The 13,113-nt window shown below is 30.9% G+C and overlaps 2 protein-coding genes across 2 annotated transcripts; one reads left to right on the forward strand and one right to left on the reverse strand.

The window, feature by feature from the left end:
• Positions 1–1,557: 1,557 nt before the first annotated feature.
• Positions 1,558–6,764, forward strand: LOC112783799 (annexin-like protein RJ4). The gene is made up of 6 exons (XM_072229419.1): positions 1,558–1,715; positions 2,379–2,524; positions 3,208–3,426; positions 3,724–3,945; positions 5,137–5,226; positions 6,249–6,764. Exons 1-6 carry the CDS (start codon positions 1,643–1,645, stop codon positions 6,450–6,452), a joined length of 954 nt encoding a protein of 317 aa, XP_072085520.1. The 5' UTR covers positions 1,558–1,642; the 3' UTR covers positions 6,453–6,764.
• Positions 6,765–7,619: 855 nt separating this feature from the next.
• On the reverse strand, positions 7,620–12,450 carry LOC112782558 (uncharacterized). Its single transcript, XM_025824998.2, has 11 exons — positions 12,400–12,450; positions 11,910–12,298; positions 11,583–11,797; positions 10,266–10,592; positions 9,925–10,120; positions 9,536–9,628; positions 9,340–9,431; positions 8,936–9,053; positions 8,745–8,830; positions 8,340–8,391; positions 7,620–8,225 (listed from the first exon to the last, which is right to left on the reverse strand). The coding sequence occupies exons 2-11, from the start codon at positions 12,258–12,260 to the stop codon at positions 7,710–7,712; spliced, it is 2,046 nt and encodes a 681-aa protein (XP_025680783.1). The 5' UTR covers positions 12,261–12,298; positions 12,400–12,450; the 3' UTR covers positions 7,620–7,709.
• Between the last annotated feature and the right edge of the window lie 663 nt (positions 12,451–13,113).

The raw sequence follows: 13,113 nt of genomic DNA on the forward strand, positions 1-13,113 counted from the left end.
GGCGCCCAAACATCCACTTATACTGCTAGGTTTTGTTTTATAAATATTAAAAAAAAATTGAAGAATTTTTATTAATTGTTGATTGATTGAATTGAATTGTATTATGAAAGTAAAACTAAATATATATATATATATATATGAATAAAAATAAGATAAGAACAACTAAAAATAAGATAAGATAAAATAATAAAGACTAAAATTATAATTAAATTTATGTATTCTGTTGGGTTGAATTTGTGGGTTACAAAACTTTTTTATTATTGTCATGGACTAAAATAGAAGAGTAGTTTAATAATTCTCTTTGTTATGTGGTTAATTTGATACAAGTTGATTAAAATTTGTGTGCTCTGTTTTGGGTTTTTTTTTGCTTTGTTATTCGGTATTCTTTTTTTTTTAAAAAAAAAAAAATCTAAGTGACGATAGATTGTGATGACCAAAGAAATAATACTACCCATGATTAATTGGTTATGCTCATTAATTTTAATTCATGGATATGTGCAGAGTAATTTGACCAATTTGGCTATGCTCATCAGGTATAAAACTTTTGTACAAGGTTAGGAAAAAAAAATCAATTATCATAAACAATGCATATAGGTAATACTAATTTATCAAAAAATTTGGTTTATCAATTTTTTTGTCAAATCAATTTGTTCGATCTAATTATAACAGAAATAACACGGTTTAATCGATTATATATGTTAAAATTTAATTATTAAAAAATATCTTAAAAAAAGACGTTTTAAGAGTTTTTATTTAAATAGCTCCCAAATTAAATTACTAAACCATTAAGGAGACTCTGACAACTCCATTTAGGTTTATACATATGGACATGAGACTGTAAGCATAACACTGATATTATATGAATTTTGTTACGGACCCGGTCATTACGGCCCAATAATGACTCGGTTTAAAGCCTGAATCATCCCTCTCAAATTTAAAATTTTGGCCCCTACTAAATTATCACGTCACTAACCAATGTTCGAATTCAAATATTGATTATATCCCAATCGATTAGAAGATAAGATAAGATGATCAAATTTATATAAAGAAGAGTTATACCAAATACGTTATACACACCTCTAAAATTTTATCATTGAGATCTATTCTAAACTTAAGCGTCGAAGTGTCTTTACAGGTCGTTTTTACCGTTTATCCAATTGCACCAAAAACTATAAAATTTACTAACTCAAAAAATTGTGGATCAAAATATTTCAGGTAACTCACTGAAAAATTTGTACCTTATTATTATATATAATCACCTAAACTTTACTACTATGGACAATCATGTTATTACAAAATCTAGCATATCTTGTTTGACCAGCAACAATGAACTTTCCTCGTAGGATAGAAGCCTGCTGTTATTTATAAATCTATGAATAATATATTTCCTAAACTAATTAGTGCATTAGGCAGATTTATAGATTTCATCGAATGAATGACATTAATTATTCTAAGCTAATAGCAAACGCATAGTAATAGGTTATCAACTTTTTGTATGTTGTCTATGTCTATATTCGTAACTATGAATATATATAGACCGTTTTGCTGATTTGATGAACATACTAACTAATATTATCACATATAAAAAGCAAGAAGCATAGTGTAAAAGACATTATTAATAAGAAATTAAAGACATTAAACCATGGCTACACTCATTGCTCCTACAAACCACTCCCCTCTTGAAGATGCAGAAGCTATCCGAAAGGCCGTCAAAGGTACATGATTTGACCTTCGACTCATTTTAGAATTTAGAATTTATAATTTATAATTTATAATTTATAATTTATGTGAGAAGATTTATTGACAAATTGTAATCCTTTCTCTCTTCTTTTAAAAAAGATTTAATAAAAAATAGAATATAACAAAAAAATAAAAATAATTCGGTGCATAAATATCTTGAGTTAACACAAAATATATATAAAAAAAAAATTATACCAAAATGTGTATTATAACAAAAAGTAAGACAAAAAAAATTATGTATATACAAAAAATAAGAGATAAAATCTTATAATTGAGAATCTTAATTCATTCTTTTAAATTGTATTATTTGTTATCATTAATTCACACATAAGATTTTAAGTTTTTTTTTTTCACATAAATAAATAATAAGAAGAAAAAAATGTTTTTAGAAAGATGGATTCATAGATGAAGGCATGTTAGTTAATTATGTACGGAAATGTTTGGTAACCAAAGAAAATCAGCCAAAAACAGCCATAACTTGCCTTATTTAGCATTCATTAATTATTGCGACAATTAATTAATACTAAATAAGACAAGTTCTCACTGTTTTTTTTTTTCTACCTAGCATTACCCATTTATGTTTGAAAAGTGTGATTTAATAATGTGTAAGAAAGTTAAAAAGAAAATGAAATTGACAGGATGGGGAACTGATGAAAAAGTGATTATAACAATACTTGGTCACAGAGATGCAATTCAAAGGCAAAAAATCAGAGAAGCATATTATGAACTCTTTCAAGAAGATCTCATCAAACGCCTTGAATCAGAGCTCTCCGGTGACTTTGAGGTATATATACAAATTCTACTATTGAAGCTCATTTCATTTCACATAAAGAAGAAATTAAAGCCTCTTTAGTTATTAAAATGTTTTTGATTTTATGATTTTTAGAGATAAATATAATAAAAATTAATACATAAATCAATCATCAATAATAAATACTATAATAAGTATTTTGTTGATCGAATTCCAAAGACTTGTTTAAACTATTTTCTGTCTTTAGAATTTGTAAAAAAGAATATACAATACAGAAGCAAAAACAAAATAAATTTTATTAATTTTTTACTTTTTATGTAATTTTAAAAATAAAAAATTAAGATGGAATCAGAAAAGTAAAAATGCAAAATAAATAGTCTTTAAATTAGGTAATTATTTACATACAAATATTTTCGATCATGTAATAACTAATATATTGGCGTATATTATATTAAAAAGTTTAATAAATATATTAAATTATCTAAAAATTTTAACTATTATTTTCGGTGGGAACTCAGGTGCAATCGATTTTACGTGAAGTTGATAGCTGAGAGCAGTTAAATGATTTAACTAAATTTTTATCGGCTCTTAGCCATCAATTTCACGGTGAAATTGAATGCACCTGAATTTTCACCATTATCTTTGTACGAAAACATTTATGAGTAAATTTTGGATTATTCTTGACATGAGTTTTATGTGGGAACTGTACCAAAAAGAGAGCCATGTACCGGTGGATAGTTGAGCCTTCAGAACGTTATGCATTGTTGGCCAATATAGCCCTCAGGCATGCTGACAGAAACTATGACGTCATCGTCGAAATCGCATGCGCCCTCTCGCCGGAAGAGCTCTTTATCGTAAGGCGCACCTACCATAACCGTTATCATCATTCCTTGGAAGAAGATGTGGCCGCTAATACTAGCGGCCATCTTCGCCAGGCAAGTTTTTTTCTTTTTCTATATAATTTCGTATAATGCATGCATACAGCAGTTTAATATGTTTGACTGAATTACTTAACATAATATATATTACTGTTTTAATTATTATATGGTGAAAATTCAGGTGCAGTCGACTTCATGTAAAGTTGGTAATTAAGGGTCATTAGATGAAAATTTAGTCAAATCAGTCAAACCATCTAACGGCTCTCATCTATCAACTTCACGTGTATATTTATATAAAGATGTTTTTGTGTGAGTAATTTGCTAAGTGATTTTTTTTTTATGAATTTTGAGCAGCTATTGGTTGGGTTGGTGAGCTCATTTAGGTATGGTGGGAATGAGATCAATGTAAAGTTGGCACAAAGTGAAGCAGATATTCTTCATGAGGCCATAAAACTAAAAGATAAGAATGGTAACAAAGATGAAGAAGTTATAAGAATCCTTACAACAAGAAGCAAGATCCAACTTGTTGCAACTTTCAATCGCTATAGAGATGACCATGGAATTGCCATTACCAAGGTACATCTAAACACGGAAAACCTTTTAGCATGTTTTTTTATTTAGGTTATTTTTTTTTGTCTATGAAAGTAAGACGAGTGATATGTTTAAATATTGTAATTTTTAGTGTTTTTAAAATTGTGTAAGGTACATAAATCAAAATGTCTAAATTTTTAAATTTTTTATTTTTGTTGAGATAGAAATCGAATTATCTGATTTCAGAAATTAAAAGATTCGATTTTAGAAATCGGTATCCTAAATTAGACAGTGTCACATTTAAATTTAACACCCAAATAATTCATAATCCAAAAAAAAAATACCATTGTTGACCAAATATCAAAAATAAAAGGTGTTCTATTTCTTTCTTTATTTTTTATTGTTGGAACCCTATGAAGCACGGACACTTCGCTGAGTTGCCGTGTCCGCGTATCGAACACATTTCAGACACAACACTCACCGACACTTGTCAGATACGCATGTCTGCTGTGTTCAATTATGTCTTAATAAAAAATAAAAAAAATTTGGACACGCTTGGATATACCTAAATACCATCACGTGTCCAATCTTATTCTTAACATATATTATTAAAATGAATTTAGACATAGTATATATTATTATTTATTAAAACAAAAAATATTTTAAATACTTGATATAATTAAAATAAGACATTAAAAATAATTTTAAAAAATAATTTATATTTTAATATCAATAAAATATTAAAATACAATTACGATTTATTCAAAAAATACTTTATATTTTATATATATGTGTGTCCCCCACTTTTCGTGTCTTATAAGATTTTAAAATTCGGGTATCGACGTGTCCCGTATCGTGTCATGTCATATTCCATCTCCGTGTCCATGCATCATACTTCTTGGAACCTAAAGAAAATTATTTCGTTCATTGTATTTTTTTGCCTCATAATATTTGTTATTTGCATGTTCATCATATGTGAAATTTATTATTAAGTTTTATTTATACTCAAATTAATTATCATGTTAGTAAAAATTAAATTAAATTTTGCATTTTTCATATAAGATATTTCTTTTAAATAAGGTTAGTTTGTTAAATTTATTTTTTAAACAATTTTTTATTTTAAATTTCTTAATATGTGTGTATTAAGCCAAAGTGACAACAATGGTAATGGTGAGATCATTGAAAAAGAAAATCAAATAGATTATTTTTTACTTCCCCTTTTCTTCCTTTCTATAGAAATTGTCCGATGAAGCATCTGATGACTTTCACAAGGCAGTGCACATAGCTATTCGCTGCATCCAAGATCATAAGAAATACTATGAAAAGGTGAAAATACTTATTCTTAATTTTTTTAATTCACATATTATTTAACTTTTATATATTATAGAGCATGGCAGCTTTTCAAAGTATTATCTACACCATAATTTTAAATTGCAATTTACAATTATGTTCTAAATTATTTCTTTAGAAAACAGCATATTATCACTTGTGCTTAAAATGAACTATTTTATTCTAAATATGTATAAGAGTTAAGAAAAATGACTAGTAGAATAGAGTGTGAATATAGGGCTGGCAATTCATACCCTACCCGCGGGTACCCAACTCGGTCCAACCCGTTCGAGTGGGGTAGGCTACCCGACCCGCGAGTAGGGTAGGGTACGGTCTGGGTATGCCTGCGGGTATGGTAGGGTACAGGTTTAGGGTATACCTTACCCTACCCTACCTGCACCTCATATATAACACATATTTTATAAAAATTAGGTATATAGTGAAAGAAGTGAGAGTTGAACCTACAACCTCCCTTATGTAATGACTTACAATAAGTGAACAACCACTAAAACTAGTTAGTTAATTTAGTAATTTAAAGCATTAGTGTTTTATTTTTTATGTTATTAATATGTATAAAATTCGAAATGATTGAATTTTATATTTACTTTAAAAAAATTTGATATTTCTGCGGATAGGATAGGGTTAGGATTGAGAGATTCTCAACCCACGGGTAGGGTTAGGATAGGATCCAAACCCTATCCTACCCATTGCCAGTCCTATGTGTATATATGCTCTGTATTTGTATTTTTTTTATTTTAAAATTTTAAGTCAGTGAAAACAATACTTTTTATTATTTTTTTTATAAAATCTTAAAAATAAAAATACTAAAAATAAAAATAAGAAATACAAATACAAACCAAATGCATTTTTTTTAAGAAACTTAAAGAGTTGTTTACTTTACAATAACTACCTCTCTTTATTACTATTTTGACTATATATTTTTTTTAATTTTCTCCTCTAGAAACATTTGTTTTTAGAAGAATGAAGAAACTTTTATGTTCAATTTTTGAATTATGTAGGTTCTACGAAATGCAATGAAAGGAGGTGGAACCAATGAGGATGCACTGACACGTGTGATTGTGACAAGGGCTGAGAAAGACTTAAATGACATCAAAGAGATTTATTATAAGAGAAACAGTGTTCACTTAGAGGATTCAGTGGCTAAAGAAACTTCAGGAGACTACAAGAAATTTCTCCTAACCTTGATGGGAAAGGAGGACTAATCCAACATATATAACATAGGAAACATTTCAAGTGCACCGGAAAATACCAGTGCACCAGTTGTTTTAACCGTTGATTTCAATTAATATATATTATATATATTTTTTATAATTTAGATTAATGATTAAAACAATTGGAGCACCGGTACTTCCGGTGCACCTGAAATGTTTCCTATAACATAACATGTCATGGCTGAGTCAAATTTATGTTTGAATCTATGCAATCTTGAGTAATATATTTGTTAAGTGTTAGTGTTACTTGGTTTGGTGCTTGTACCCCTTATTAATAATGGAAGCTGTTGGATTAAACTATAATGGTTGCTTCCATTCCATAATAACTTTGACTGATCCTTAATTGTAGGTATTAGTTAGCTAGCTCAAGAATACAATGTGTTTTTCCATGTGAATAAATTGTAGTAATGTTCTAACCAATTTGGGTTGGTCGAGTAATCAGCTCACTCGTCCGTTTAAGTAATCTTGTTACTTGTGCATGCAGTATCTCATTGGCTAACAGCAGACCCTTAAATGGAGTTTCGTCCGCTTAAGTAATCTTGTTACTCGTGCATGCAGCATCTCATTGGCTAATAGCAGACCCTTAAATGGAGTTTCGATCTGTAACGGTCTTTGATCTGTCAGGTTAGATAATACCGTGAAGAACTAAAAAAAAAAATTGTTGTAATGTTTTTTATGGGAGTTATGTCTATCATTAAAATTCAGTGATTTTATATTATATAAATTTGTTTTTACTATTATATTTCTAGACAAATGGCCAAAAATTTTAAAAAAGAGAGTCTAAAAAATCAAACTTTGCCTATTTTGCGTATTCACTTTTTAGATAAGTATTCATATATTCCTAAATGATTAAATTAAATGTACAAATTATTTATCACTTATAAAAAATAATAATATTTCTTTTGTAACTTTTGTTGAAATAATACTATATTTTAAAACTGTCTTTTTCATGTTGTAAAGTTATTTTTATCAATATTTTAATTTTTTTAATAATTTTTAATAAACTACTCTAAATAATACATCTTCACCTTGTTGTCTATATCTCTCTTGAATCCATCGCTCTAGTTGCGTTTGGAATTTGGATTCTATCTATAAAACAAAAATGAGGAGACAAAAGAAATACAAACAGATATTTTTTCAGTCCTAACTCTTAGAAAATACATAAAAGACACAGAACATGGATTAATATTTTCAGTCACAACATGCATTAACATGGATTTTACAAGCACAAGAAGAGAATCGATTATATCAATTACCTTTCAATACACTGTCTAAAGCTTTATAAAGATGGGAAGCCACATTCTCACCAGCAGTAGTAATAACAACACTGCTGGTTCCAATTTCAATCACAGCTTTGTAAGGATCTGCTGTGTGAATCACACACTGTATTTGTGATTCGGAGTTCATTTTCTGATGTTCCACTGATGCATTGATGCCAAAATTTGAAAATGTTGCTAGAAGCTTTTCCAATTCTGGTTTACGAAAACTTACCGAATTCGTTCTTCCATTGGAATTCTTTTCAGTATTATCCAACAGCAGGTGATATCTGGCATTTTCAATGATGAGTTCCCCATTTAGTCTTGCTAGATTGATTTCCTGCTCTTTGAATGCATTCCAATAAAAGTTGGAAGCCAGAGTAGCCGGAATTTTTAACTCCGAACCGTCCTTACACGATACTTTTGAAGTTTCGCCCTCGGCATAATACAGAACAGAGCAAAACTTTTCGCTTGGAAAACTTATATGCGACCTGAACTCCTCAGGGAACTAGAGGATAAGCAAGGAGCAAAATAGAAAACAAGATCATCAGCTTAAAACATTTACAATCCCGAAAAAAATTATGATAAAGCATATAAGCTATAAGTAACATGACCAAATTACCAGAAGAGTTTTTGGTTGCAAAGTTTCCAACAAGGGCCTAACTCTATGCAATCTACAATGTGGAATGAAAATACATAAGATGATAAATACATAATTCAAATTTTAATCTGCATCAAATAAAGAATCATTTAGAAAATTATAGAAATTATAGAGCAGTGAAATTTTGAAAAGGGACCAAAATAGAAGACATGGCTACTGTAATCTTATTCCTTAATTGAAAAAGGAAAAGAAATATGTTCAGGTATGGCTAGCAATATTTCTCTCCCCAATGTTCCTTGGGTCATCATATGACAATTGTAAATTGTTACTTAGCTACATGTTATGCAAAATAATTTATAAGAACAACGAGAGACATAAAAGAATCTACATATTGCAAGAAGTGGCTAATTAAAGACGAAAGCCTACCCTATTCCAGGTTGAAAGTGACACCGAAGAACCTTCATTGCCATTGGCTTGAAAGGTAACAGCGCTAGCTGAGGATTCACCCCGCCCTGCCAAGAGCAAATTCATCACAAACATTGGTCAAAGCCATTCCTACTTCGGGAAAAGAAGGAAACTTTAACGAACATATACACTGTGTGGAGAGCATATATCACCTCAAGGATCAGTAATGATTTTGGATCTTTGTGCCAACGTTGAAGCAGATGAACAACAGGACCGAGACGCAGACTCCAGTGAGAACAAAACACAATGCATGGTTCCCGTGAATGCATCCTAAGTAGTACATCAAAATATGTCAGAATGTGCATGCAAAAGTTGTTCAGCAAAATTATCCATAACTTTGCACAATTTGTTAAAATTAAACCCTCTTCAATCTTTTGAGGCTATTGAAGAAACTCAAACTAAGTTGGAAAAGCAAAGAAAAAGAATCTGCAAATATCCACACAACTTTGCATATATCAACTACAAGTTGACACCAAAGTTTGGAAATACATTATTGCAGTCATAAACAACTGCATAATTGATTGAAGAGAAATGAGAATGAAGCAAAAAATCTTACCAAAATTTTTCTGAGTGAATATTAGGAAGCACGTGAATCTTTTTATCCTCCAATAACTTAACATGGTCAAACAATGGTTCCCCATCAAAGAGCTGTAACACCAATTAAAGTAGATTAAAATCAAACAAAATGCGAAAATATTTAAATACAAATATCCAAGTGCAATAAACAAAATCATAATTCCAACAGTCTGTACCCTTTCTTGCCGCTGTCTACTAAGCCATTCTGGCACAATGTTAAGGTATGCCAATAAATCTTCAGCTACTGAAGAAATGATATAAATTGGGACCTGCAGCGAGGAAAGAACCAAAGTAGTAGTTAGTGAGCAGACATCTATGATTCTGATACCAGATTTGTATTATATTAGAAACTGTCTGTACTTTAATCTCAAAAAACATTTTAGTTAGTTATCTAACATTGACATCCCATTCTGTCCCACAATCCCACCACAAGAAAAAAATTCAATGAAAACGATAAAATTTGAAACAATGTGCACTGGTAGGCAATAATGTGGATGAATAGGATTAGCATTTTTTACAACAAAACACAACAATGTCAATAGAGAACTTGTTAAAGGAAGGATACCTTCATAGCTGAAGCATCGATTGCTTTAGAAACTTCCTCCAAAAGCTGCAGAAAAATTCCAAATTGGTTGATTGGAATGAAAACTGAACCACCACCTTTTATGGACTCTATAGCGCAAGAGCATATGAAAGCTAACTTTTCCATTTCTTCCGAATCCTCTTTGGCGTTATGGTAGAGTCCAACCAAACCATGAGAACTGTAGCAATAATCCACACAAAAGTCAATCTTAACAGCAGGAATTTCCATTACTCACTAAAAGATGTTGATTTTCTAAATAAGTATAAATCATGTTTCTAGTTATGACGTAGTTTTAAGGAAATCTGAATATCAAGATCATATACCTCATAAGCAGTTTATCTGCAAGTTGAACAGATTCATTCTCCTCGTCCTCAACATCTTCGGTAGAATTCAAGGTTGAGAAATCAGAGTAAATCAATGCATCAGTCCCCTGTAAACTTTGGTAATCAAAAGCCGCCACTTGAGAAGAAATGAAGCTGGAGTTTGAAAGATAACCAACATCTCCCTTAGGACTATCTAGAATCCAATTACAACTGCCCATTTCTACACCAGAGCTGAAAGCTTTTATAACTAATATGCCATTGTAGCAAACTTCCTCCGCATATTTAAGTTTTTGAATCTTTAGTACACAATCATTGACATCAGCTTCACTGTAAATTTCCACATATGAAAACATGAACCAAAAAATTGCTTTGACTTGACTTGAAACAATAACTGGACTGGCACTAACAACACTCAAGCAATATATATAATACAGACAGAATTGCAAACACACATAACAAATAACTGGACTGGCACTAACAACACTCAAGCAATATATATAATACAGACAGAATTGCAAACACACATAACAAATAACTGATATAGTCCCTTAACTGATATAGTCGCTAATGAGAGTTATTTCCACTCATCTCTGCCCATGTTGGGTTTGGGGGAACTCTCCCTTGTTTTTAAATTTTTAATAAGCAACCTCAAGCATCTAATAGGTTAATCAAGTTTAAAAGCCAGGGCTGAAGTGGCCAACCCCATACATTTGAGCACAGGAACATGTTACATTTGCTGGAAAAATTTGCCTTGTGCTCTGAACCAATTAATGTAATATTCCCACATCTATTTCAGAAGTAATTTTTGAGATATAAATAGTTGTTAATGCAAACACTTTAACAGGTAATAAGATTCATATATACAAAATTACAAATTAATATTAACATTAATATAAATGCACACAGTCCAAAGTAATTGTTATGATCTTCCAATTATAATAATCGAGAACTATTGAAATATATATCTCAACTTTGGCAATCTCAGTCTACTACTCTTCCTTGATACTGCCGGTCATATTTTGTACTCAAACTTACGGAATTTTATTTGTACCAACAAAAAATTATGGATCTTCTTGAACACACAGTTAGTGTTTGAATTGTTTAAAACGACATACTTTATAAGTTTAACTTTCAAATAATTATAATTATAATTGCAATTAGTAATACATACCCTTTCATATCCATACAACATTGATTTATAATTTATCAATCACAAATGTTATCACTCATACCGTGATATTGCATTAGTTTTGGGTAAAGAATCTTAGTCTTTGCAAGTTAAAATCATAAATGTAGACTACAAGAAGTGCAGATTACCTGTATAAGGGCCTCAAACCACCCAACTCCGTTCCATCTTTGCCCAATATTATCTCTCTCAATACAGAAGGAATCTTCTCAACTTCTTCCTGCCTCAGCCATACAGGGAAATCAGTTTCCGTTGGTCCATAGAATTGTTTTAATTCCTTATGCATTGATACAAGATCCCTCATCACTAGCTCACCCAGTCTTGCTGATACTTCGGTTGCGTAAATCTATTCAATTGAAACAATACACTAGGTAGATAAAATCTAGAGACTATGATCGGCGATGATAAGGCTGGTCTCCAACAACAAGAAATAAATCTCACAGCAATAAGAGCACTACCTTAGCCGAGAATCCCTTCATCTGAGTAAGAAAAGGCAATCCTAAAATACCCATTGGACTGGAGATTAGTACAACATCAATGAAAGAGGGATTCCATAGGTGCAAGTTCATCACAGTCTTGTACCATGGTTCAGCAAAAATTAAGGTTTTATTATCTGGTTGGTTTTCAATTTTCTGCCTCTTCGCAGGCACAGCCATTGAACCAACATCATTGTTTGCATCCACTTTATCTTCTTCTAATGATGGCAATGCATAAAAAGCAGTAGTTACCGGGGAGAATGGTGTGAGAGCAGAAAGGTCTAGTGGGCAATCCAATAGGATCTTAATCCACCTAAGTTTAGGATGTGACATGGTGGGAAGTGTGATCCCCTACCTTTGCTCAAACATGTCTACAAAAGCACAATATCAAAAAAAAAAATTAAAATCCCAGGAAATTTTTTTATCATATACAATTAAAATGCAAAAAAGAAAGGGTACATAAAGAACTCACAAACTCCATTGTCTCGCTGAAAGGAAATAGTGGTTTGTGGCTATGGGAAGCAAAAAGTGAACAGAAATTTACAGCAAATCACCTGCAAATAGACTTCAAACAATCAGTTTGTAATCAAGAGAAATTCACTTGATGAATGAAATTGCGTCAAATGAAAAACACCTCATAAATAGGTTGAACCGAACAGAACTAAACTTATATAATTTGATTCATTTTTTTAATCTGTTTTATCAAAAAATAAAATAGCGTGTCATTCTCCTTGCAACTGTGTCAGGTATATCTCAGACAAGTTGATCAGGTTGAGTAGCATTAATGTTTCTGGATTATGGACAGAATCTCAAAATTTTCAAAGGGAGTATGAGGACTCTTATAAAATTCTACAAATTTATAAGGTGGATCCTATAAGTGTCTAGTTTATCCCTCAACCATATAAATCACCAGACAACATAAGGCAGCTACAGAAACATCTTTTAAGCTAAAATCATCATCATGGACCATCATAATAAAGCCTCTTTGAGGCTGTCCGAAATTCTTAGCTGCAACAAAATCCCTTTAATAACATCTCATTCATTGTAATGGATATATCAATAATCCAGCAGCAAGAACTCAATCTCTTAGTACTTAGACGAAACTCATACATCTCTAAAACATTGTTTCCTCCCAAAAATCTAGCAGGAATAACATTAGTTGTTTTCTTTCCGAAAGTTTCTGCAG

Source organism: Arachis hypogaea, chromosome 20, assembly GCF_003086295.3.
Source record: "Arachis hypogaea cultivar Tifrunner chromosome 20, arahy.Tifrunner.gnm2.J5K5, whole genome shotgun sequence".
Classification (NCBI taxonomy): domain Eukaryota; kingdom Viridiplantae; phylum Streptophyta; class Magnoliopsida; order Fabales; family Fabaceae; genus Arachis; species Arachis hypogaea.

Excerpts from the sequence above, each read along its gene's own strand:
- LOC112782558 (XM_025824998.2), bottom strand. The coding sequence starts at position 12,260 with ATGTCACATCCTAAACTTAGGTGGATTAAGATCCTATTGGATTGCCCA. Across the intron at positions 10,121-10,265 it reads GCAGATAAACTGCTTATGAG|TTCTCATGGTTTGGTTGGAC; the intron begins GTATATGATCTT and ends TTATTGCTACAG. Across the intron at positions 8,226-8,339 it reads TGCAACCAAAAACTCTTCTG|TTCCCTGAGGAGTTCAGGTC; the intron begins GTAATTTGGTCA and ends CTTATCCTCTAG.
- LOC112783799 (XM_072229419.1), top strand. The coding sequence starts at position 1,643 with ATGGCTACACTCATTGCTCCTACAAACCACTCCCCTCTTGAAGATGCA. Across the intron at positions 1,716-2,378 it reads TATCCGAAAGGCCGTCAAAG|GATGGGGAACTGATGAAAAA; the intron begins GTACATGATTTG and ends TGAAATTGACAG. Across the intron at positions 3,427-3,723 it reads CTAGCGGCCATCTTCGCCAG|CTATTGGTTGGGTTGGTGAG; the intron begins GCAAGTTTTTTT and ends AATTTTGAGCAG.